The sequence below is a fragment of the Enhydra lutris genome, unplaced genomic scaffold (assembly GCF_002288905.1).
Source record: "Enhydra lutris kenyoni isolate GAN:26980312 unplaced genomic scaffold, ASM228890v2 scaffoldscaffold12, whole genome shotgun sequence".
Taxonomy (NCBI): Eukaryota; Metazoa; Chordata; class Mammalia; order Carnivora; family Mustelidae; genus Enhydra; species Enhydra lutris.
This window is the reverse complement of record NW_019154096.1, coordinates 41,073,566-41,100,970: the sequence shown is the minus strand read 5'-3', so window position 1 is coordinate 41,100,970 and position 27,405 is coordinate 41,073,566. Positions and strand designations below refer to the sequence as shown.

General features: G+C 36.9%; 1 protein-coding gene across 2 annotated transcripts in view; it reads right to left on the bottom strand.

The window, feature by feature from the left end:
• LOC111145101 (zinc finger AN1-type containing 4) overlaps positions 1-27,405 on the bottom strand; it is an 83,706-nt gene that overhangs the window by 8,540 nt on the left and 47,761 nt on the right. For both annotated transcript variants that reach the window (XM_022499741.1, XM_022499742.1), the window contains 4 exons: positions 25,805-25,991; positions 16,591-16,738; positions 2,695-3,870; positions 1,925-1,979 (listed from right to left, as the gene is read on the bottom strand). In XM_022499741.1, coding sequence (XP_022355449.1) covers positions 1,925-1,979; positions 2,695-3,870; positions 16,591-16,738; positions 25,805-25,991 — 1,566 coding nt within the window. The remainder of the gene's footprint in view (positions 1-1,924; positions 1,980-2,694; positions 3,871-16,590; positions 16,739-25,804; positions 25,992-27,405) is intronic.

The window sequence follows — 27,405 nt, the reverse complement described above, 5'->3', positions numbered from 1 at the left end:
AAATAAGTCAAGCAGAGAGAGTCAATTATCATATGGTTTCACTTATTTGTGCACCATAACATATAACATGGAGGACATGGGGAGATGGAGAGGAGAAGGGAGTTGAGGGAAATTGGAAGGGGAGATGAACCATGAGAGACTATGGACTCTGAAAAACAACCTGAGGGTTTTGAAGGGGCAGGGGGTGGGAGGTTGGGGGAGACAGGTGGTGGGTATTATGGAGGGCACGCATTGCATGGAGCACTGGGTGTGGTGCAAAAACAATGAATTCTGTTATGCTGAAAAGAAATTTAAAAAAAAAAAATTATGTTTGTTTCATTGTATTGCCTTTGCTCCTTTGTCTAAGATCAGGAAAAAAAAAAAGGAGGGTCTCAAAGACATATATGGGCATCCATGTTCATAACAGCCTTCTTCACAAGAGCTAAAATGTGGAAGCAACACCGGTCTCCAGCAACACAGGTCTCCATCCAGAGATACATAGATAAGCAAAATGCTGTATATATACACACAGTGGAGTATTATTTGCCTTAAAATGTATGGAAATTCTAACACATGCTACAACACAGATGAACCCTGCTAAATGAAGTAAGCCAGACACAAAAAGACAAATGCTATATGGTTCCACTTATATTAGACACTTAAAGTAATTAAATTACTGAGAGAGAAAGTAGAATGGTGGCTACTAGAGGCTGGGGTGAGGGGAGAATGAGAAGACAGTGTTTGGGACGCCTGGGTGGCTCAGTTGGTTAAGCGGCTGCCTTCGGCTCAGGTCATGATCCCAGCGTCCTCGGATCGAGTCCCGCATCGGGCTCCTTGCTCGGCAGGGAACCTGCTTCTCCCTCTGTCTCTGCCTGCCTCTCTGCCTACTTGTGATCTCTCTCTCTCTCTCTCTCTCTGACAAATAAATAAATAAAATCTTTAAAAAAAAAAAAAGAAGATAGTGTTCAATGGATACAGAGTTTCAGTTTTTTCAAGATAAAGAGTTCTGGAAATGGATTCTCCAACAATGTGAATGTGTGAATGTACTTAACGTCACTGGGTTATATGCTTAAAAATGGTTAAGATGGTAAATTTTATGTTATGTATATCTTACCACAATGCAAAATTTAAAAAAGTAGATATCTTAAGACTTTAAAACTTTGGGTCTTACACAGCAGTGAAAAATAAACCCTAAGTATCTCTTTAAAGGCATAAAACTCATGTGATAACCATAATATATATTATATTGGTTGTCAGATCGGTTTTACAGACTTTTATAAAGTATCCTTGAGAATTCCTCAAGGGGCTACAAAAGTGATACATCTTTGGTAATGAGTTCCCACGCCTAGTCTGGGTATTAAACCACAAAAGATGAGAAAACAACGGCTGCCCTGGAAATAAGGATGGGCCAGTGCACTTTTAAGGTGTTCCTGGAAGAAGGAAGTGCTAATGTTATAGTCACTTCTGCTACTGTGCTTTGAAAAGGGCTGGTTCAAGGACTGTCCTTTCCTTTTACCCAGAAATAATCTGATTCATCAAAAGGAGATCGTAATAAAGCCATCCTTGATACTGGATCATGATATCAGGACACACCTCTCTAGGATACTTTCACAAAACCCACCCAGCAGCCCAGAATGGCTGTAGAGTGGCCAATAACTGAGAGGGTTGGGAACTACACGTTAGTTCTTCATTCTTCTTGTCTTTTCACATGGACTGTATCTTTTCCCAGGAAACAGAGACCTCAATTTCAATTTTTGCTTTATTCTTCAAATATGTCCTACACTCAGTTTTCATAAGCATTTTCTTAAGTGGAACAAAGTTTAAGGAGAGTTTACTCCATACATACCACAAAGAATGTTCTTTTCTTATTTCTCTCTGAAAATACAACATCATGCATAATGAAATGATTGTTAGGCTTATATTTTCAAAATTATCAGCAGCTTACCTACTCTTTTCCCTGCTGCTGTGTTACTTCCATTCATTCCAATACCACGGGCAGACTATAATTAAAACACAAAAACATCTACAGTGGTAAGTTAACGAAGAACAGAAGAAAAGATCACTAAACATGAAATACTTGTATTTTTTTAAGACTTTATTTAAATTCATGTTAGTTAACACTTAGTGTATTATTAGTTTCAGGGGTAGAATTTAGTGATTCATCAGTTGCATGTAACACCCAGTGCTCATTACATCCCGTGCCCTCCTTAATGTAGGGCACTCAATTACCCCATGCCCCTCCCATCTCCCTCTCCAGCAACCCTCAGTTTAGTTAAAAGACTCTTGTGGTCTTATTTTATCATGGAAATGCTGTTAGGCTTTCATTTAATTAAAATTTTAATTAAATTAATTTGGACTCTGTTTCTCCAATCGAGCAATATTGTACTTACTATTTTTCCTTAAGAGAATGAAATCTGATGGTATAAATAAAAGTTCTTTTTTGGGAAAAATTAATAAAAATATTCAGCATAAAAATATGTCATAAATTGTTTACACAGAATTATTTTCAAATTATAGTTCTCAATTTAGGACTAAAACATTTAAAAATCAACTGTCAACTATATTTTCTACAAACTAGATAAACATTGTAAGAGAAACTTATGAAAAGAATTCATCCTTACACCTTCTTACTTATGTAAACAAAAAACCAAATTTTAAATATGTTGAATGACTATAAAGATAACGAGTAGAACATACTGAAAGGCAAATACTTACTAGAAAAAAATCTGTAGGTTCTACCTGGGGAGAATTTTTCCTAAGATTTTCCTCCTGAAAATGCTGGAGGCTTGTAGACAGCCCGATTCCAGAGGTCCGAAGCCTGCCTGCTCCACGTGTGCTCAGTAAGCTATCTCTGCTTGCGCTCCGGGCCAGTGAAGCAAGAAAACCTATATTATTTACACAACCAACAGGCTCTTTGGAAGCCTTGTTAGCCACTTCTGTGATATCCCGAGCCTCAACTTTAGAAATAACATCAGATCTTTTCCCGGGTGAATCAACTTTAACAGCTCGAAAGCGAGTAGTCCTAGAGAAAGAAGAATCAGTTACATTTCGAACATCCAATGACCGAAGCACATTTTGTGATGCAGAAGACTGGAGATTCCCAGACTCAAAACATTTGGACTGTCTCTGTGATTTCACCAGAGAATTATGGAGTGACATTGGTGTAGAACAGCGAAGAGGTGACAAGAGTCTATTCTTGTGAGGACTTAATTCACGGTGGTTGAGAACTGTAGTTTCTACTGATTCACCACTCAACATTCTTGCAACATGTTTAAGATGCTGCTCTGCAGCTTTCAACCCTTTATCATCATTAGTGAGTAAGAACTCTGGATTTACCTTCTGTGTGACTTCTAAGCCACTGCTCTGTTCATCAGTGTTTCCTTCTGTAAATGTAGCAAATGAGCCCACTTCAGGCAGAAGTGATTCTTCAGTTACACCTTCTTCTGAAGTTGAAAATAAAACAGTGTCATCTTCATTATTAGATGACAAATTTCCTGAAAAGTGTTTTGTCCGCCTAGGCAGAGACGATCCAAGGTGGAGAACAGAATCAGCAAGCTCTTTGTCATTTTCCAATTCCGTGTGGGGTATCTGAGGTGATAGTTTGATGCTACTATTGGAATGAGACAGTGTCTTACTCTCCCAGTTGTCATCTTCCTTAAGAAAATCACTAGTGATAGATGATAGGGGTCTATCGGCAGGGGGCAAAGTTGCCAAACTTGAAACTGCATTGTTGGAAGTTTCAGGTAGACATGCATTCCCAGGAGAAGGTAAACAAGACTGCCCAATGTGGGGGAGAACCCTTAACAATCTGTGGCGAGCAGCTGCCGTGGAACTACTAGAAGGTCGAGGAGCTATAGGTGGACGAGGTTTTACCTTGACAGCTTTTTTAGGCTAAAAAAAAGAGTGAATATATAATTTCTCACAGTCATTTAGTCTACCTATTAACAAAAACTAATGAAGGAAGAAAATGTTATTTATGCAACACTGGCATTTTGATAACCACAATTAAAAATGTCTTAAAAGATTAAAATCTTAAGCTTAGGACAGAAGAATTTTGCTCTCTTTCTTCACTGAGGAATGATTTCTTGAGAATGGTAAAGAAAACGAATTTGTTTTATTTTCCTCACTACCGATTATTTGTCAGAGTTTTGCTGAGAAGAAAACTTACTGATTTATAGGAGATAGGCTATCACCAACCTATTTTAGATCCCCAACAATTTTTCCTAGTAAGATGAACAGGTGTTGACTATATAGGCACTACAGAAAAGAGGTAATAGATCTAAACTGCTATCCTCACAAAGGCCTGCTTGCAAGGTTGGCCCTTGGTTAGCTTCTAGGAACTTATATTTCCAGAGCGTTCCCACCACCCTAACTGAAAAGTGCCTAACCTGTTGGTATAAGCAATATCGTTTTTGCTAAATACCAGCTTTCCTTCTGGGAGTCTGGAATTTTGGTACATGTTAGGCAGAGGCTGTCTACATCCATGGCCCCTGATAAAACCCCTGGGCACAGAGTCTCTACTAGACAATATTCTACAGATGTGCTGAGACAACTCATTGATAGAGGAATAAAGCATACCCCATGAGACTCTTCTAGGAAAGGATTCTGGAAAGCTACTGTCATTGGTTTCCTCTGGATTTGGGTCATGAGCCTTTTGCCTTTGAAGATTTTACTTCATACCGTTTTGCTGCAATAAATCTTAATCATGAATGCAACTATATGCTAGTACTGTGAATCTTCGTAGCAAATCATAGAACTGGGGAGTGGTCTAGAGGTCCTCCACACTAAGTTCTAATGAAAGTATCATGACAATTCATGATGTTATGGATAAACTTAAAAATCAAAGATATCAAGCCTCAAGATATTGGCTGAAATGTGCATCAGGAAAGGATGGAACGCCTGATGACCTAAACAACACTCCCAACCTAGAAATACAAGAAAAGCCAGATACTTCAGTGGACACCAGTTACGGCAAGAAACAGAGGAGCTAAAACTACAAAGAAAGAAGAACCTTGGAAAGAGATGCTGGCTCCTGCAACTGCTTATACACTAGGGGCACTGTCTTATCAAACTACAATTCTCTACTCAACAAAAATATGCTTCAGAAATAAAGGCGATGACTTCTGGGCTGTAGAGATTAATGGGTGATTGCCTAAATCTGAATTTCTCCATGCATCCTCCAAAAACCAATACAAATGAACAAGCAAATAAGCAAATAAAATAACTCATAACTCATGCCTTCATCAAAACCAGATGACAGATAAAATTAACTTCAAATTACCTATAAGGAGAAAAATACCCAAATCTAGGAGACTCATCTGTAAAGCTTATGCCTATCGTGAGAGACAAGAAAATATGTTGAGCCAGAAAGGAAGGAAGAAAGGGAGTAAGACAGAGAGGGACAGAGGAAGGGAGAAAAGAGGGAGGGAAAGAGAGGGTGAGAGGAAGGAAAAGAAGAAAGGAAGAAAAAGAGAGGTGTAGATAACCTAGGGCTGATGGAACAGCGATAAAATAAACCCTTAAAAGAGAAAATCCCACTTGATTATGAAAATACTGAAAAGAGGTTTAAGATCCAGGATATTAATATTTACTTATTTATTTACTTGTCAGAGAGAGCGAGAGAGGGAGGGAGGATGGGCGAGCATGAACAGGGGGAGCAGCAGGCAGAGGAAGAAGCAGGATCTCCACTAAGCAAGGAGCCCAATATGGCACTCAACCCCAGGACCCAGGGATCATGACCTGAGCCAAAGGCCGATGCTTAACTGATTGAGCCACCCAGGCATCCCAAGATCTAGGATATTAAAACATGAGCTGCTGGGAAACCAAAGGCAAGTGACCTGAAACTGTTCAGAACATAAGGAGATAGCTTCAAGAAGACACGACTTCTGGGGGAAGTAGGGGTAAACTCAAAGTTCTCCATTGAGAACTTGTTATTGAAGATAAAGAAGGCAGTAAAAAAATAAAAGTAAGGATCCATAGACACAAAAGGGAGTTACCAAATCAGAAAACACAACAACTCAACCCTCCAATGAAAGAGTACTATTGATTTTAAAAAAACTGCATTTCACTATACCAAGAAAAGACGATGCTCTTGAAATAAGAAACTTACTTTGCTACCATCCATTTTTTTTTCAAAGAAATGGAACAAATAATCCTAAAATTTATATGGAACCAGAAAAGACCTCGAATAGCCAAAGCAATATTGAAAAAGAAAGCCAAAGTTGGTGGCATCACAATTCCGGACTTCAAGCTCTATTACAAAGCTGTCATCATCAAGACAGCATGGTACTGGCACAAAAACAGACACATAGATCAACAGAACAGAATAGAGAGCCCAGAAATAGACCCTCAACTCTATGGTCAACTAATCTTTGACAAAGCAGGAAAGAATGTCCAATGGAAAAAAGACAGCCTCTTCAATAAATGGTGTTGGGAAAATTGGGACAGCCACATGCATAAAAATGAAATTGGATCATTTCCTTACACCACACACGAAAACAGACTCAAAATGGATGAAGGATCTCAATGTGAGAAAGGAATCCATCAAAATCCTTGAGGAGAACACAGGCAGCAACCTGTTCGACCTCAGCCGCAGCAACATCTTCCTAGGAACATCGCCAAAGGCAAGGGAAGCAAGGGCAAAAATGAACTATTGGGATTTTATCAAGATCAAAAGCTTTTGCACAGCAAAGGAAACAGTTAACAAAACCAAAAGACAACTGACAGAATGGGAGAAGATATTTGCAAATGACATATCGGATAAAGGGCTAGTGTCCAAAATCTATAAAGAACTTAGCAAACTCAACACCCAAAGAACAAATAATCCAATCAAGAAATGGGCAGAGGATATGAACAGACATTTCTGCAAAGAAGACATCCAGATGGCCAACAGACACATGAAAAAGTGCTCCACATCACTCGGCATCAGGGAAATACAAATCAAAACCACAATGAGATACCACCTCACACCAGTCAGAATGGCTAAAATTAACAAGTCAGGAAATGACAGATGCTGGCGAGGATGCGGAGAAAGGGGAACCCTCCTACACTGTTGGTGGGAATGCAAGCTGGTGCAGCCACTCTGGAAAACAGCATGGAGGTTCCTCAAAATGTTGAAAATAGAACTACCCTATGACCCAGCAATTGCACTGTTGGGTATTTACCCTAAAGATACAAACGTAGTGATCCGAAGGGGCACGTGCACCCGAATGTTTATAGCAGCAATGTCTACAATAGCCAAACTATGGAAAGAACCTAGATGTCCATCAACAGACGAATGGATAAAGAAGATGTGGTATATATACATAATGGAATACTATGCAGCCATCAAAAGAAATGAAATCTTGCCATTTGCGACAACGTGGATGGAACTAGAGGGTATCATGCTTAGCGAAATAAGTCAATCGGAGAAAGACAAATATCATATGATCTCCCTGATATGAGGGAGAGGAGATGCAACATGGTGGGTTAAGGGGGTAGGAGAAGAGTAAATGAAACAAGATGGGATTGGGAGGGAGACAAACCATAAGTGACTCTTAATCTCACAAAACAAACTGAGGGTTGATGGGGGGAGGGGGGTTGGGGGGGTGGGATTATGGACATTGGGGAGGGTATGTGCTATGGTGAGTGCTGTGAAGTGTGTAAACCTGGCGATTCACAGACCTGTACCCCTGGGGATAAAAATATATTATATGTTTATAAAAAATAAAATTAAAAAAAAAGGCAAGATTGCAGTATTATACATAGTGTAATAGGTGGAATGAAATCTACAACCAAAGAGGAGCTAGGAAGAGGAAGTGATTATATCTGAAAGTATAGGCTGATGTGTTCACTATGTTTCACTATGTTTCACTATGTTTCACTAAAAAACAAAAGATCTCCAAAAATGAAAAAAAAAAAAAGAAAAAAAAAAAGAAACTTACTTTGCCACACAAAAGCCTCAGTTTTGTCTACACACAACGATTAATACTCCTTTGGGTAAATAAAAATTATAGGCATATCTCATTTTATTATACTTTGCTTTAATGAACTTCACAGATATTGCATTCTTTAACAAATTGAAGGTTTGTGGCAATCCCCCATCAAGGAAGTTTTTCAAAGCCATTTTTCCAACAGCACTTGCTCACTTTAGGTCTCTGTGTCACATTTTGATGATTCTCACAATATTTTAAACTTTTCCGTTATTATATTTATCGTGGCTATCTGTGATCAGTGATCTCTGATGTTACTGTAATTGTTTTAGGGTGCCATGAATCCCGCCCATACAAGATGGCAAACTTCATTGATGAATGTTGTGTGTGTTCTGACTGCTCCACCAACAGACCATTCCCCCAACTCTCCTCCACTCCTTGGGCCTCCCTATTCCCTGAGAAACAACAATATTGAAATTAGAACTACAATAGCCTTGAAGTGCTCAAGTGAAGGAAACAATTGTGCATCTCTCACTTTGAATTGAAAGCTAGAAATGATTAAGCTTAGTGAGGAAAGCATGTCGAAAGCTGAAAGAGGCTGAAAACTAGGCCTCTTAACACCAAACAGCCAGACTGTAAATGTAAAGAAAAAGTTCTTGAAGGAAACGAAAAGTGCTATTCTAGTGGACTCAAATATGATAAGAAAGTGAAACAGCCTTACTGCAAAAATGGAGAAAGTTTTAGTAGCCTGGATGGAAAATCAAACCAGCCACAACATTCCCTTAAGCCAGAGTCTAATCCAAAGCAAGGCCCTAACTCTCTTCAAATCTATGATGGTTCAGAGGTAAGGAAACTGCAGAAGGAAAGTCTGAAGCTAGTAGAGGTTTAAAGAAGCAGCTGTCTCCATAATATAAAAGTGCAAGGTGAAGCTGCAGTGCCGATGTAGAAGCGGCAGCAAGTTATCCAGCGATCTAACTAGAATACTTGCTGAAGGTGGCTACCCGAAACAGACTGACAATGGAGACGAAGCAGCCTCGTAATGGAAGAAGATGCCATCTAGGACTTTCATAACTAGACACAGTTCTGTATAAAAGGAGACCAAGAAAACATTACAGCTAGATGCAATGTATGGTTCTTGACTGGATCCCAGATTGAAAACAGCAAAAAATCAAAACAAATAAAATCAAGTGCATTACTGGGACACTGAGGAACAGGAATATAGCTGACAGAATGTGTACCAAGGATGAATCATGAGTATGATAACTGAATTGTGGTTATGCAGAAGACCCTTGTTCTTAAGCGAGAGACGCAAAATGAAGTACTTACAGGGAAATGATATCATCAGCAACTAACTCCCAGATGGATCAGGTGAAGAAACAAGGACAGAAAGCAACACGTAAAAATGGTAATTGGTGAATCGAGGTACAGGTACATGGGTGTCCATTGTACTCGTCCTATAACATTTCGGAAAGACTGAACATTTTTCAAAATACAAAAGATAAAATTAGTAAGTTTTCTGACAAAAGTTGAAAGAATCCATTGTTAGGAACCCTAAATGAAAAAGAAATACTATAAGAAATGATTCAGACAGAAGTAAAATAATTCTTGAAGGAAGCACATAATTGCAGAAAAGAGTAAAGAGCAACAGAAAAGCTTAATATGTGGGTAAATATGAGTAAAATATTGGCAATATAAAACAACTGGAGAAATTCAAAATTTTTGTAAAATTAATATATGATAACAATGACACAAAAGATATTTGAATATATAAGTAGAGTTAGAGTCCTAGAATTCTGTCATTAACAGGAAAGCAATAAACATCATTTTTATTGGAATTTAATAGTCAAGGTTGCACATTTTAATCTCCAGCGTAATCACCTGAAAAACCAGTGTAAGGATCCATAACCAAGAAAGTAATGCAGAACAAAAACCAAATAAGGAAAAAATAGACTAATCCAAAAAAGGACAAGAAGGAGAAAAAAGAAACAAACCAGCTGATTAAGCAAAAAACAAAGGTGATAAAAATCCAAATATATCAGTAATTACACTAAACTTTAAGTAAAATAAAAGACTTAAGTTTGTCAGTTTAGGTTAAAAAGATAATACATTGTATGTCTACTATACTTCAATAAAAGATAAAATTAAAAAATAATAAAACTAACCATATACCAGTTAGAAGAAACAAATTCTAAATATAGGGACATGAAGAGATTGAAAGTAAAAGAACAGAAAGAATATACAACAGAAACACAAACGAAAAGAAAGCTAGGATAGCTATGTTACTAGTGACAAAGTAGATTTTAGGACAAGTGCATTACTAGAGATAAAACATTTTATAATAATACAAATGTTAGATACAATTCCTTGGATATCACACAAATCTGTATTAGATCAAATGACAGTTTCAAAATATGCAAAATAAAAATAAAAGGAGACAAAGCTATAACAAAATAGGGAGACTTTTTTTTTAAGATTTTATTTATTTATTTGATAGAGATCACAAGTAGACAGAGAGGCAGGCAGAGAGAGAGGAGGAAGCAGACTCCCCACGAGCAGAAAGCCCGATGTGGGGCTCAATCCCAGGACCCTGGGATCATGACCTGAGCCGAAGGCAGAGGCTTTAACCCACTGAGCCACCCAGGTGCCCCAATAGGGAGACTTTTTAAATAAACCTCTCTCAAAAATGGAGAGAAAACAGACCCCCTACAAAAACATCAGAAAGGATACAGAAGATCTGAACAACACAATAAACTTGATCTAATTAATACATACAGAATATTACATAGTGACTCATTACATAGTCTTTTCAAGGGCACAAGTGGCACTTACCAATATGCTTTGTCACAAATCAAACCTTAACTAATATCAAAGTCTTGAAATCATTAAGAGTATGTTCTCTGATGATAGTGAAAGTAAACCACAATAACAAAAACATATAAATATTCCACGTTTGGAAACTAAGGCAGCCACTTCTAAATAAGCCATAAATCAAAAGTAATACAAAGATTTAATGTAATCTCTATCAAAATCCCAACTACATTTTTTTCAAAAATAGAATAATCTATCCTAAAACTCATATGGAACCTCAGGGAACTCCAAATAGCCATAACAAACTTAACCAAGAAGAACAAAATTGTAGGTTTCTCACTTCCTGATTTCAAACTTATTACAAAGCAACACAGTAAGCAAGAGTGTGCTACTCCAAAGAATGAAACTAGACCAGTACCTTACACCATATACAAAAATAAATTCAAAATGAGGACTCCTGGATGGCTCTGTTGGTTAAGTACCTGCCTTCGGCTCAGGTCATGATTCCAGGGTCTCAGGATCAAGTCCCACATCAGGTTCCTTGCTAGGCAAGAAGCCTGCTTCTCCCTCTGCCTGCTGCTCCCTCTGCTTGTGCTCTCCCTTTCTCTCTCTCTCTGACAAATAAATACAATCTTTAAAAATAAATAAATAAATAATGGATTCAAACTTGAATGTAAGACCAGAAATTATAAAACTCCTAGAAGAAAACATAGGAAATAAGCTATTTGACAATGGTCTTAGCAATATTTTGGGGGGCCAGTCTCCTTAGGCAAGGGCAACAAAAGCTAAAACAAACAAATGGGATTACATCAAACTAAAGCTTTTTTTGCACACTGAAGGAAAGCAACAAAACAAAAAGGCAACCTACTGAATGTGGAAAGATATTTGCAAATCATATATCTGATAGAGGTTAATATCTAAAATATGTAAAGAACTTACATAACTTAGTATCGAACAACCAACCATCACATTAAAACATGGGCAGAGGACTTGAATAGACATTCTTCCGAAGAAGACAGAAAGATGGCCAACAGGCACATGAGAAGATGCTCTGTATCCCTAATCATCGGGGAAAGGTGAATCCAGACTACAATGAGATGTCATTTCATATCTGTCAAATTGGTTATTACCAGGAAAATTAAAATAACAAGGATTAGCAAGTATATACAGAAAAAGGAACCCTCATACGTTTGGTCGGAATGCCAGTTGGTACAGCCACTCTGGAAAACAGTATGGAGGTTCCTCAAAAAATTAAAAATAGGAGACCCTGGGTGACTCATTTGGTTAAGTGTCTGACTCTTGATTTTGGCTCAGGTCATGATCTTGGGGTCCTGGAAGTGAGCCCCCAACTGGGTTCTACACTCAGCAGGGGGGCTGCTTGAGGATTCTCTCTCTCTTGCCTTCTGCCCCTCCCTCCACTCATGCACTCTCTCAAGCAAATAAATAAATCTTTTAACAAAATTAAAAACAGAACTACCATACAGTATGTCAAAATTCTACTTCTGGGGGCGCCTGGGTGGCTCAGTTGGTTGAGCAACTGCCTTCGGCTCAGGTCATGATCCCGGACTTCGGGGATCGAGTCCCGCATCGGGCTCCCAGCTCCTTGGGGAGTCTGCTTCTCCCTCTGACCTTCTCCTCTCTCATGCTCTCTCTCACTCATTCTCCCTCAAATAAATAAATAAAATCTTTTAAAAAAAAATTCTACTTCTGGGTATTGACCTGAAGAAAACAGAAACATCAACTGAACGAGATGTATGCTCCTATGTTCAGTGTCACATTATTTACAATAGCTAAGATATGGAAGAAACCAAGATGTGGTATATATATGCAATGAAATATTAGCCAAAAAAAAAGAATAAAATCTTGCCATTTGTAACAACATGTATAGACCTTGAAGGTATTAGGCTAAGTGGAATAAATCAGACAGAGAAAGACAAATTCCATATGATTTCACTTATACATGGAATCTAAAAAACAAAACAATCCAACAAAAGCAAATGGAGACAAACTCAAAGATACAGGAAACAAACAGCTGGTTACCAGAATGGGGCGGGGTTGGGCAGGACAAAACAGGTAAAGAGGATTAAGAGATACAAACTTCCAGTTATAAAAGAAATGTCATGGTGATGTAATGTACAGCATAGGAAATATAGTTAATAATATTGTAATAACTTTGTGCAGTGACAGATGGTAACTAGTTTTATTCTGGGGATTATTTCATAATATATAAAAACACTGAATCACTATGATGTATACCTAAAATTAACAGGATACTGTATGTCAATTATATTTCAATAGAAAATAAAGTGTGGTATTGGCACAAAGACAGACACATCCACCAATGGAATGGAGTAGATAACCCAGAAATAAACCCTCACATATATGGTCAAATGACTTCCAACAAAGTATCAAGACCACCCAATGGGGAAGACTGTTTCTTCAACAAATGGAACAGGGAAAACTGGATATCCACATACAAATGAATGAAGCTGGAGTCTTACCTTATACCACATATAAAAAATAACCTAAGATGTACCAAAGATCTAAATATAAGACCTAAAGTCATAAAACTTTAGGAAAAAACAGAAGGAAAAGCTTCATGAGATTGGATTTAGCAATGATTTTTTGGATATGAAACCAAAAAAGTATGGGCAACAAAAGTAAAAATAGATAAACTGGACCACATCGAAATTTAAAATTTTGGTGTATCAAAGGACACCACCATCAGAGTAAAAAGGCAAACTACAGGAGAAAATATTTGCAAATCATGTATCTCCTAAGACTTTAATATCCAGAATATGTTCCTAAAGAATTCTTAAACCTCAATGACAAAAATAAATATCCTAAATAAAAAATGGACCAGAGACTTCAATAGACATCTCTCCAAAGAAGATATACAAATGGTCAACTAGAACATGAAAGGATGCTCAACATCATTAATTTTTAGAAAAATGCAAATCAACCTGCAATGAGATATCAGCTCACACTAAATCAGGATGACTACTCTTTAAAAAAATAACAAAATAGCAGCAAGTGTTGGTGTGAATATGGAAAAACTGAAAACTTGGTGTACCATCAGTAGATTGTAAGATGGCACATACAACTACCATAGAAAACAATATGGCAATTCCTCATAAAATTAACAACAGAATTACCATATGATCTTGCAATTCTCGGTATATATTTAAAGGATTGCTCTCAAAGAGATATTTATATACCCATGTTGCTAGCAGCATTCTTCCCAACAGACAGAAGGTGGAAGCAACACAAATCTCTATCAAGAGATGCATGGGTAAATAAAATGTTATATATTTTTATACACACACACACACACACACACACACACACACACACTCAACCTTAAAAATATGGAAATTGTGACATGTTACAACATGGATGAACTCTGAGGACATTGCTAAATGAAATCATTCACAAAACAACAACAACAAAAAAAAACCATGATTCCATTTCATAGAAGATATCTAGAGAGTCAAACTTATAGAAACAGAAAGTAAAACTGTGGTTGCCAGGGACTGCAGGGGGAGCAGGGAAACAGGGAATTGTTTAATGAGTACAGAGTTTCAGGTATGCATGATGAAAAAGTTCTAAAGATTGTGAAACAGTATGAATGTACTTAATACTCCTGAACAACATGTAAACTTAAAAATGATTAAGACAGTAAATTTTATGTACATTTTACCATAACTAAAAACAATTGTTTAAAAAATGTTAATTATAAAATCTAGGTTGTAGATAAATGGGTGTTCACTGTAAAATTCTTTCAATTTTGCTGTATGTTAGAAAAAAAAAATTACAGACCAATATCTCTGATAAACAAAAGTCCTAAATATAATATTAGCAAATAAAATATAAAGATATAAAAAGGAAAATTCATCACAACTAGGAGTGGTTCATTCTAAGAACGTAATAATGATTTCATACTAAAAAAAAGTAATTCACATTATCAAAATATTTCTGTTCCATGCAAAATGATTTTTAATTTCTCTTTGGATTTCTTTGACCCACTGATTACTGAAAGTGTGTTATTTCCAAAATATAAGACTTTCCATATATCTGTTATTGATTCTTAACTTTATCTCATTATAATAAGAGAGATTTTTTGTATGATTTTAATCTTTTCAAATTTACTGGGACTCATTTAATAGCAAACAATATGATTTATCTTAGTAAATGTTCTGAGTGCCTGTAACGAGAATGTACATTCTGCTGTTTTCAGGTGGAGCATTCTGTAAATGTCAATTAGAACAAGTAAGTTGATAAGAGTTATTCATGTCTTCTTACATCCTTTCTGATTTACCAGCTTTTTCTATCAATTTTTTCAGAGTGTAAATGTAGAATAATTCTAAAATAACTGGATTTGTCAATTTCTCTTTGCCGCCTTTGCTTTGTGTTTTATTAGATGCATAAACATTTAGATTGTGGGGAAAGAAATTTTTTTCAATAGAGCTAGGTCGATTGTTCTCCACTTGAAAGAAATTCTCTTTACCCTACTTCACATTACACTTTAAGTTTTTTTTTTTAGAGGGGTTATAAATCTAAATGAGAAAGGAATAATTACAGAGCTTTCGCAAAACTGTCTGGCATAGTGACTAAAGCTACACATAAACCTACCCCATGACACGTCCATTCCTAGGCTTATGCCCCAAAGAAAAGAGTGCATATGTCCACCAAAAACATATATAAGAATGTTGAAAGCATCTTTACTGATGAAAGCCAAAGACTACAAACAACTCAAAAGGAGAGAAACAAACAGAAGGATCATCATACAATGCAATAGTATCTAGCAGTAAAAAAGAATGAAGTGATACCCACAACATGGATGATTTACAAAAGCATGATGTTGGGCAAAAGAAACCAGACCAAAAAAAAAAAAAAAAAATAGGATATTTATTTATACAAAGTTCAATAAGTGGCAAAACTAATTTTTGGTGACAAGTGTAAGAATAGTAGTTATTTCTGGGAGTAGAGAAAGGTTAAAAGGAAACCTGGTCCTATTTTAATCTGGGTTGTACCTACATGAGTGTATATAAAGGTAAAAATTCATCAAGCTATACATTAAAGATCTATGAACCTTATTATATGTATATATATTTCAAGAAAGAAAAAGGGATTAGTTATTAATAGAGTGAAAAGCAAAGTAACAGAGTAGTGATTGTGTGTGTGTGTGTGTATGATAAAGGATTTATATCCAGAATATAGGAAGACCAAAAAAAATCAATAAGCAAAAAACATACCACTGAATAGAAAAATGCCCAAGAGATCTGAACAGGCATTTCACCCAATAAATACGAGAAAGGTGCTCAACCTCATCAGTCAGAGGTATTAAAACCACAATGTGAGGCCACTACACATCAACCAGAATGAGAAAAACAAGAAAGAAGAATCATACCAAATGCTGGTAAGACTATGTGAAAACCCTCTCTCATTCATTACTGGATGGAATGTAAACTGGTTCAATTACTTTGGAATCACTTTGGAAAACTGACAGTATTTAGTACAGCTAAACATAGGTATATTCCTTTCAAAGCCCAAATAGAGGAGATATCCATAATAAGCAAATATTAACAGAGCATTTTAAAAAGTCATTATTGAAAGATAAAGATTAGGTTATTATTTATTATCCTTCTTACTAGAGCTATGAAATTTTTAAAAAACAACGAATTATTTTAACTGCAGCATATCACAGTAAATAGTGGTGGCTTAAAAAAACCAATTCATCACTTTTAAAGCTCAATAAATAACTGAGGCCAGAAACTTGAAATGAACAATATTTTATAAATAATCTGTTTTCACAGTTACCAACAGACCTCAATGCTGTAAGCCCTGCAGGGACAAAGTAGAGAAAAGCCTGGCCAAATGCCAACAGCTTCACCTTTTTGCTGAGATTCATGTTCTCCATCTTAGCCTTCAGCAGCTTCATCTTATTCATAGTTATTGAATTTTCAATTATCTGTTGTCCAGAAGGAGAAGGCTCAATTTCTTCATCTTCATCCGTATACAAATTATACACAGAACCACCACTGCAAAGAAAGCAGTAATTACTACTGAGATGCTTCTGATACCTGCTCAATGACTAAAAATATTTATGTGCAGATGTTGCTAATGATAAAAGAATAAATCTTGCCAATGTAAATTCAAGGCAAATGTATTTCAAAAAATATATTTCTTAGAAGAAAAAAATCAATATGGATCAATAGTATGACGTAGCATTACTGACAATCTAGCACAGCTAAGCTTTACTGAAGTCAGTGCACCACCAGTGAAGGTCTTATGCCACCTACTACCTCACTCCCACAGAAACAAAATCCATCTTCACAAAAATGCCCTGATTTCATTTTATCAGCCATGGCTGTTAATTGTGAAACCTAGACTTAGGCTGATCAGAATTCCATTTAACCATAATGAAAAAGAAATTGACACAGAAGCCAGACTTTCATTCATTCTGAGAGGATTTTCACTAAAAGAGAACTCGCACAGGTATCATCAGAACATTATCTGTTCTTAAGAAACAACAACAACAACAACAAAATAACGAGATTTTTTTTCAGTGTTTGGAAGCATAACCCCCTAGAACAGCATGTATTTTAAAATGAAAAAAGAAACCCCAGTCATGACACAAATTATTATACATGTAAAACATCTGAATTACTGATCAGTCTCCATGACATTTATTGATACCTTAACAGAATTCTTTGGAGCATCTTGTCTTTGACTGCATAATATAATGGCATTTATCACACTATCCTCATATTTAGATTTATACGTCTATCTTCCTTCTCACTCCCCCATATGTAAGCAAGGTAAAAACAGATAATGGGCCTTACTCATCTTCTTGGTCTCAGAGCCTGGCACAGTGCTTGGTACATAGCCAATAAATGTTTCTTTAGCTGAATATAAACATGAATGAAGTTTCACTCAGCTTTTTCAGTAATAGTAAAAGGTAAAAGGTTTGGGAAAAACATAAGTTCAGCACATTTGCAGAATGACAAAGATTTTACATAGAGCAGACTAAGTATGGAACACCATGTCTGATTAACTTACAGAAGAACTAAAGCATGTATCTCTGCTAAAGTATGAGGGTTAACAAAATTTCCGTTTTATATGATTGTAGGAAATGGAAACAATGTAGGGTAACCTTAAATAATAAGGGCATATTCCATAACACTTCTGAAGTGTGTACTACCACCACACAAAGGCAATGTGTGGACAGCCCCATTCTTAAAACTTTACATGGTGACATGATGACATTTTGAAATCACAGATTAACTACCTGTATAGCAGGTATGGGCATCAGAAGGAGTGATAGCAGGAACATGTCTCCATAATCAATTTAGTCCCTAGTGTTCGACTTGTGACCATCACCACTTCTACCTACTGTAGATGCCTACCACAGTATGGAAATTGACACAAAGGGAACAACACTAATATTGTTATCACTTACTGTATGCTACTCTGCCAGATTCTTTTTACATGCTATTTCTAATTCTCACAAGAACTATATGGGTGATATTCATTTTATAAATGAAGAAACTACAAATGAGAGAGGTTTTACTAAGCCTGTAAACAGTGGACTTAAGATTCACATCCCTGCTTCCAAAGCCTATTCTTTGTACTAATTCCTGCCGCTCCCTCAGGCACTGAACAACAGATTTTACTGCCTCATGCCTGTGAACCCAAGTAAGTGCCAGAACTTAAGAGTATGTGGGGGCAATTGTCTTGAAGTTAACTACACCAGAAAAGGAGGGATGAGTGATTTCTGCCAGTTCACCCTTGGAGTTGGAAGGAATGACTCAAGTACATTCTATCCTTGGTTACCTTGCAGTATTTTAAGTACTTCTCTCATACATCCTATGGTTATTTTAACTTAAAATACCCAGACTGAATACTGAAAGAGGTTTCTATTTTTTTTTTAAGATTTTATTTATTTATTTGACAGAGAGATCACAAGCAGGCAGAGAGGCAGGCAGAGAGAGAGAGGGGAAAGCAGGCTCCCTGCTGAGCAGAGAGCCCGATGCAGGGCTCGATCCCAGGACCCTGGGATCATGACCTGAGCCAAAGGCAGAGGCTTAACCCATTGAGCCACCCAGGTGCCCCTGAAAGAGGTTTCTGATTCAACTTTCCTATCATAAAGATTGGTCCTTTAAAGTTTTCCCATGGAAAACAGTGTGTCTGTGTGCCTGGGCTTGCATGAACACATGTATGTATGTATATACGTATATTTGTAAAAGTACAATCATGACAACTATTTCAATGGATGCATTTTGGAGGGTAAAAACACTTTTAGATTCACTTAATGTTTTCAAAGAACCACATTACCATGTTTTCTCACAAAACAGATTTAGGAGATCAGTTAAAAACCAATCAATTTCTTTCAAAATGGAAAAATGTAACTAGACTAGGATAACATAGTAATTTATAAACTTAATCCATAAATATCTTTTTTGTATTTAAATGTTCTAAATATTTTCTTAAGTTTCTAGATATTTTCTTGAATGCTATACTTAACTTTTTCTGAATCTTTTAATCTAATAATGTGATTAAAGACAAAAGATGGGCAAATGAATATTTATTCCAACATGAATATTGTTCATCCAGAAGCCACATACTCACATGACTGTCACAGACAAGTTACCATGTAATTAAAACTGTCTTGCATTGCCTCCTTTAATTTCTTCCCACTTAACAAAGCAATAAGGTGGCATGATTAACTATAAAGATTCAAGATTAAAAAATGACTGATACTAGATTTTGTATTATAATGAGCTTAATTAGCACCCAGTCTTCCTGTTTCCTCCCTAGAGCAGGAGTTGGTAAACTATGGCCTCAGGCCAAGTTCATTCTACCACTTATTTTTGTGTGGTCCACAAGAATGGTTTTGACACTTTCAAATAGTTGAAAAAAATCAAAATAATAATATTTCATAATGTTAAGTTATATCAAATTCACATTTGTGTCCATAAATAAAAAGTTTAATTGAAACATTGCCACACTCACTGGATCACATATTGCAGATGGCTGCTTTTACATTACAGTGATAGAGATGAGTAGCACCATTAGAATTTTATGTGGCTGTCTCACTGCTTTGCACTGTGGCTTGGCACACTACAAAGCACAGTGGCACAATCATAATTCAACAGCATTTCGAGTGCCATGTGTATCACTGGACCATGACACTGACACACACACCCAACATGTCAACAAGGAGAAAGGACTTTGAATGCTGTAGTTAAAAAGACAAAAAACAAAAACAAGATGAATGCCACAGTTTTAAGGCACAATAGAGAGTGGACTATTTTATTGTCAATTACATGGCAAAGCATTATGTTCATTATGCAATGACACTATAGCTACGCTAAAGAAAAACAACTTATTTGGACGTTACCAGAATGAGAATTCATCACACTATTCCCAAGTTGCAGGGAAGTGTCAGGAAAATTGCAAAAATTTAAAATGGAATATCTCATCAAAGTAGAATTTCTTCGCAAAAAGAAAAAATAAAAATGAGACTGCAACCAAAATAAGCTTCCAAATGGCTAACTTACTGGCTAGCAAGAAAACCTGTTTGCCAACAATGAATTAATTAAACTATGCTTGAACACAGCAATTGAAGAACTACGTCCAGAGAAAATAAACTTGTTTAAATAAAGACTACCCCTTTGGCAAGAACAATTTCTTAAAGAACTGATAACAATGGAAGCAACAACAGCAGTCAACTAAACAAGGCAATGATCTGGAGTTCTGTTCCTTGGCTTTTGATGAGTCAACATAAGTTACTGGTACTGTTCAGTTGTTTTTGTTTATCAGGGCATCAATACCAACTTTGAAGTTACGGAAGAACAAAGGCCCTATGAATAGTCTACATAAAACAACTAGAGGTAAGAAGATTTTCAAGAGTTGCTAAAACACTAATTCAGTACAACTTGAAGTGAAATCTCCTACAAGTGATGGAGTGAAAATATGTGTGAACAGTAAAAAAACAAGGTGGACAAATTTACAATGCTAATGAAAACCTAAAATATTAAAAGGCTACGGTTACTCGCTGTATTATGTATTAGCAGGTATTGGGGGTAAATATCTGAATCGATTATGTATTCTTGAACAAGTAGTGCCAACAGTAAACTTTTTTGGTTCATGGACTTAGCCATCTGTTCAATGTTGTGACTGTAATAGTTTTATTATGATTCTTTAAAGCTCAGGGCTAACATCGAATTTTTCTGAACAAGAAGAATCACCTTCACCTAAATGCTTCTGAAAATTAGTTTTTGCTGTGGACTTAATGTTTCTTATTGAATTCCAACTGAAATAAAAACCAAAACAGTGCTCCTATAAGAAACTTACACTGCAGTAATGTCATTCTGATCATACCTATATTACTTTGAATCACATGTAATAGCATGCTTTCAAAAGTTAAAAAACAAAAGAACATTCCCACACAAATTTACAGGGGGCATGCTTTGTAAATTCCCAGCAATGATTTCACACCTCATTGCAAGTTAAAAGAAATTTCCATATTTCAAAATCTATGTAGATATGGAATTGAACTCCACCTTTTTTTTTTTTAAAGATTTTATTTATTTATGTGACAGACAGAGATCACAAGTATGCAGAGAGGCAGGCAGAGAGAGAGGAGGAAGCAGGCTCCCCAGCGAGCAGAGAGCCTGATGCAGGGCTCTATCCCAGGACCCTGGGATCATGAGCTAAGCCAAAGGCAGAGGCTTTAACCCACTGAGCCGCTCAGGCGCCCCAGAGCTCCACCTATCTTGAAGTGATTCATATGCAATGTAATGCCATGCTAAAGGCAAACAGCAAGAGGACACTGTATTGGAATTCTATAAATGCCTTCCAAGCAATGAATATGTTCAATTAAAATCATAAGCTTATGGACTGGTATCAGTACTTGGCAATGTCTGTGTGAAAAAAATTTTTCAAACGTAAAATACACAAAATCTCACTACAGATCCATATTAACAGATGAATTTTTACAAATGATTTTGCAAGTCTAATGGGCAACACTAGCCTGCAACCTCAATTAAGTAAAATATTACCCCCCCAAAAGCATTCAATTCTCCTCTTTCATGGATCCAAATCATAAACACACACAAGTACTCAATTATCAATTTTTTAAATTTTTTTAAGAGAGAGTGCGTGTGAGGGAGGGGCAGAGGGTGAGGAAGAGAAAGAATCTTAAGCAAGCTCCATGCCCAGGCTAAATCTCAAAATCCTGAGATAATGACCTGAGCCCAAATCAAGAGTTGGGCACTTAACCAACTGAGCCACCCAAGTGCCCCTCAATTAATATTATTATATTTTTAATTTTATCAGTAAAAATTATGTGGAAGTTCTTCTCTGTCGTTATGTAAGTACTGACACAATACCCTTGACTCTATCCCTTGGCCTGAAAATCCTAAAATAGTTACTATTGTGAGGACTTATTTAGCCAGAGGCTTCCATCAAGGTTAAACAATAACCTGATTGTTTAACCCTTAAACTGTCCCTGCTCCCCTTCCCCCAGGGGACTTACTCAAAAACAAGCCCCAGAAACCAGCCCCAGGTAAGAAAGCCCAGATACAAGGGTGGGTCAGGCCAGGTGGAGACAGCCGAGTAGTGGGGGGATGCATACTGTCTCCCTAGCTACCAAGGAGTATGGGCCCTGCCCTTTGGGAACCTTTTGGGTGCCAATTCTAACCAAGGTGATAGGCTAGGTCAAATGTCTACTATAGGGTAAATTGTAATTCAATTGGTCACTTATGTGTGACCTAACATGACTGTGGAGTTTCCTCTGTGTTACAATCTCATTGGCCACCTGTGCATGGCCAGGCCCAACCACATGGCCTTTGCCCTTAAAAGCTAGTCTGTAAAACAGAGAAGGGTCGCCCTTTCTTGTAAGAGGTGCGGCCCCGAATGTTTGGTTTGATTCTTGATGCTTGGCACAGAATAAAGCTTTGCTTGACCTTCGCTTTATATCAGTCTCACTCCTTTAATCATGGACCCACTACTGGGGGGGGGGGGCTTATCACTATTTGGCCCTTTACAAAAAAATTTTGCTGCCTCCCTGATACAGAGTAAGAAAGCCTCTCCTACAATAGTCAAGATAAATGTCATTCAAAGTATGGCCAGAAAAAAAAGTTTTCTACTCTCCTTTCTCACCCACCCTTATCCCTTGTCCAGTTCTGGTAGGTGAAAAGAACGGAAGAGAAAAGTTTAAAAAAAAATATCTGGGGAGGAAAACTATAATTTCAATTGAAATCCCCGGCAACATCTGGGCTATGTCTTAAACACAAACAGAAGCTGGCTGAAGAGAAACTGAGGTAAAAGGAGAAAATGACATTTCAAGCAAAAGGTAATGGCATAATGAAGGGGAGCTGGAAAATGGATGATGACAGGTTGTAAAAGGCCTTACAGGCAAAACTAAGGAACTTGGATTTTCTCCTTCGGAAAAGGGGGCCAGAAGGGGATGTTTGAAGGAAGGAAATCAAAACAACAATGAGCTAGCACATAGGGGGACTGGCATGAAAAAATTCTATTTGTGGTCCAAGTAGGAGGCACTGGATTAAGGCTGTAGCCCTCATCATCCCTCTTCTCTACTTCTGGACTACATGGTTGTGGTGACTATGTGGTTACTACTATACTTTGCAGTAACCAGATCCTAATAAGTTAGTCAGCAGTCAACACCCATTTGTCACACTCAGCTCTCAAAGAATGAGTCTAATCCTTCTTCCACATAACTTGTGGTGGGCAGAATGTAAAGGAATCCCCATGATTCTCAATCCCTGGTGCTCATATCCTGTATACTCCCCTACACTTGAGTGAAAAATGACCTAGGACTTGTTTGCAGTCAACACAATATGGCAAAAGTGATTTTTCAGATGTAATTTAGGTCCCAAATCTGTTGATTTGAGTTAATCAAAAGGGAGCTGAGGGCAGCCTCTAGGAAAAAGCCAGGAAAAAACCCAGGGCCCTCAGTCATACAAGTGCCAGGAAATGAATTATGCCAACAACATCATTAAGCTTGAAGTAGATTTCACCAAGCCTCCATATAAGAGTGCATCTTTGCCAACGCCTTGACTGTAACTTTGGGAGACCCAGAGCAGAGCACCCAGCTAACCTGTGACTAGACTCCTGAGCCACAGAAACTGTTCTCTAGACTACAAGTTCTTTTTTCTATAATTTTTTCTACTAGCTTTATATACTGTGGGATTGAATTTAGGCACTTATATCACCAAAGGATCCCCAAATAGCCAAAGCAATATTAAGAAAGAAGAAGTATCACAGTCTCAGATTTCAAGATATACTACAAAGCTATAATAATCAAAACAGTATGGTAAGTGACACAGAAATAGACTCATAGATCAATGGAATAGAACAGAGATCCCAAAAGTAAACCCATGCTTATAGAGTCAAGTAATCTACAACAAAGAAGGCAAAATATACTGTAGGGGAAAAGACAGTCTCTTCAATAAGGACAACTACAAGAAAGAAAGAAAAGCAAGCAAGCAAGCAAGCAAGCGAGAGAAACTAGATACTTCCTTATAGTCTACACCAAAATAAACTCAAAATGAGTTAAAGACCTAAATGTGAGACCTGGAACCATGAAATTCCTAGAAAGAAAACACAGGCAGTAATTTTTTTGGCATCACCCTTAGCAAAATTTTTCTAAATATGTCTCCTCTGGCAAGGGAAACAAAAGCAAATATAAACTATTGGAACTATACTAAAATCAAAAGCCTTTGTACAGCAAAGGAAACCTTCAACAAAACGAAAAGGCAATCTACTGAATGGGAGAAGATATCTGCAAATGATATAACCAATGAGGGGTTAGTATCCAAAAATATATAAAGAACTTATACCATTCAACACCAAAAAAACCCCACAATTAATCTGATTAAACTTAGTTATCTATAATACTTTTCCTTCCTTGGTCTGCTTGGAAAACTCCTATTCCCTTTTTAAGTTCCCTTCTTCTCAGAGTTTGTCCCTAACTCCCCACCTTTCAGGCAAAATGAAGGCCTTCTTATCCGGTTTTCCAGACATGTTGATATCTTTTTATAACAATTGGTTAAGAATATATTATAGATACTAGTCACAGCAGACTGCATGCTCCACAAAGGGAGGGACAGTCATCTTTGTAAGCCAGTACTAGTGTACAGACTGGCTAAAAAGTTCATTAAGTGTTTAGTGTCTTAAAGTGAAAGGCAATAAAGAATCAAAGTAAGACAGAGTACACAGAAACTTACAGATGACCTTTTCTTATTTCCTAATTGTTCTATTGTCTAGTTAAGTACCTTTAAAGTTTAGAGTCTAAAGCTAAGTATGCTGGAGTTTTAAATCAATTTAACAACTCCTCTTCCTTTTACAGAGCAGGAAAACAAGACCAGAGAAGTAGAGATTTATCTGCCTCTAAGCAGCAGAGTTACTAAATTTTGAATAAAAAAAAAAACCCAGCAACTCTAGGTTCAACCCTATTATGTCTAGGCTGTACAATAACACACTATTATACCAAGACTCTGTAATCCAGTCAGCATCTTACAGTTTCATAACTCTTGTTAAGAAATAAGTCTTAATAAATATATAGTTTTGGGGCGCCTGGGTGGCTCAGTGGGTTAAGCCTCTGCCTTCGGCTCAGGTCATGATCTCAGTGTCCTGGGATCAGGCCCTGCATTGGGCTCTCTGTTCAGCTGGGAGCCTGCTTTCCCCTCTCTCTCTGCCTGCGTCTCTACTTGTGATCTCTCTCTCTGTGTCAAATAAATAAATAAAATCTTAATATATATACAGTTTAATAAATAATATACTAATAAATATATTATTTTATTAATAATAAATATACTTCAATATAAGTAAATAAGTGTAAAAATCCTACTCCATAAAGAAATTTCAGTTTTATAAATTACTCTCCAAATATCAATCATATGAAGGACAACTTCAGAATTAAACAGTTAGGCCAGGGATTGGGGAGAATGCAGGAAATTTAGTTAGTCTTGTGAATATAAGATTATTCTGATAACACAAAATAAACATTAAGATTTATGAAGTATATCATACAGTGTTCTCCTTTTCAAATTGAGACATGCAAATGAAAACCTATTTACCTTAAAGATTCAGATAATGGTGTTAAAGTGCCATCTCCCCTATCTACTACACGAAAGAAATTCAATTGATCTCCTTCTCGGTATACCAAAAATGTAACTTGTTTGTTGCAGGAGGCCTTCTCCCAGACCTCATCTCGACTGGAATCCATGTACTCAGCCATCTCCCTAAGTGGATCTTCCATAGGAACTACAAATGGAAAAATTGATAAACAAGCCTTGAATTTATATCAAGTTTTATGCATGTTGGTACAGTGACAGGATATAATGTGCTGAATTAGAACAACATATACATGATAGTCTTTAAAGAAGTTTCTCATCTTTTTTTTTTTTGCAATGGTTTTTTTTTTAATTTTTATTTATTTTTTAAATTTCTTTTCAGTGTTCCAGAATTCATTGTTTATGCACCACACCCAGTGCTCCATGCAATACGTGCCCTCCTTAATACCCACCACCAGGCTCACCCAACCTCCCAGCCCCCGCCCCTCCTCCAAAACCCTCAGATTGTTCTTCAGAGTCCACAGTCTCTCATGGTTCATCTCCTCCTCCAATTCCCCCCACTCCCTTCTCCTCTCCATCTCCCCATGTCCTCCGTGTTATTTCTTATGCTCCACAAATAAGCGAAACCATATGATAATTGACTCTCTCTGCTTGACTTATTTCACTCAGCATAATCTCTTCTTATAGTTAATACAGCATTTCCTATGTTGTACTAACATGAAAGAAACGAAATGCATTATTGTGTTATTACATACAAAGACCGGGCTTAACTAAATACATTAGTATTTTCCTGTGCCACTAGAGTCTGTGTAGTTGCTGATTCTATGACATAATTACCTAAGACTATTTTCACTTCATGTCTACTTCCTATATTTTCCAATATTGTTACATCAATAATTTAAAAGCAATATAAATTCCACTGACTTAAGATAAAAAAAAGACACATACACATAACTAGGAAACATTATGTTAGAAATTAGAAGCAAATGAATCTCCTTTTTTCTTTCTGGTTTTAGATTCTTCTTTGATTTTGGTTTTACATTCTTCTTAGAGCTGTTTCTTGACATGAAGTTAAGTAATTAAAAGTGTACAACAATTTAGAACACAAGGGGGCCCGTGAGTGTACTGAAACGGGCACATGTGTAACGGGCAGCACATTGTTTCTTGAAAGCATCCTCCCAGGACTCCAACTGTCCTGGAATGCACCCATGTGTCTAGTCAGAGCACAAGAACTGGGGCAAAGCCCTGCACTACTATAGGCTCTTCTGGCCTCGAGTCAAACTCTGGTTTGATATTACAGGCATCATTACAACCTGCTCGTGTCCACAGTAGCCACAGATTCTGCTCCTGTGGGCAGAAGGGCCTCGAAGATTGCTGGCTCATAGGTTTAATGTTCTAAAAGACTCTAACCCCAGACTTAAGTAATGATTACAGGGAAAAAGTTGACTCCCAAAAACTCTCATGTCAAGCTGCAGAAACACTTGTTCTTTCCTAAAAGACGCAACAATTTCTCAAATTCCTTAACTTTGATACAAGTAGCTTATTTATTAACAGAATCACAGTATTGTGCTAACCTTTTAAAAACTTACAGCAATAAGAAATAC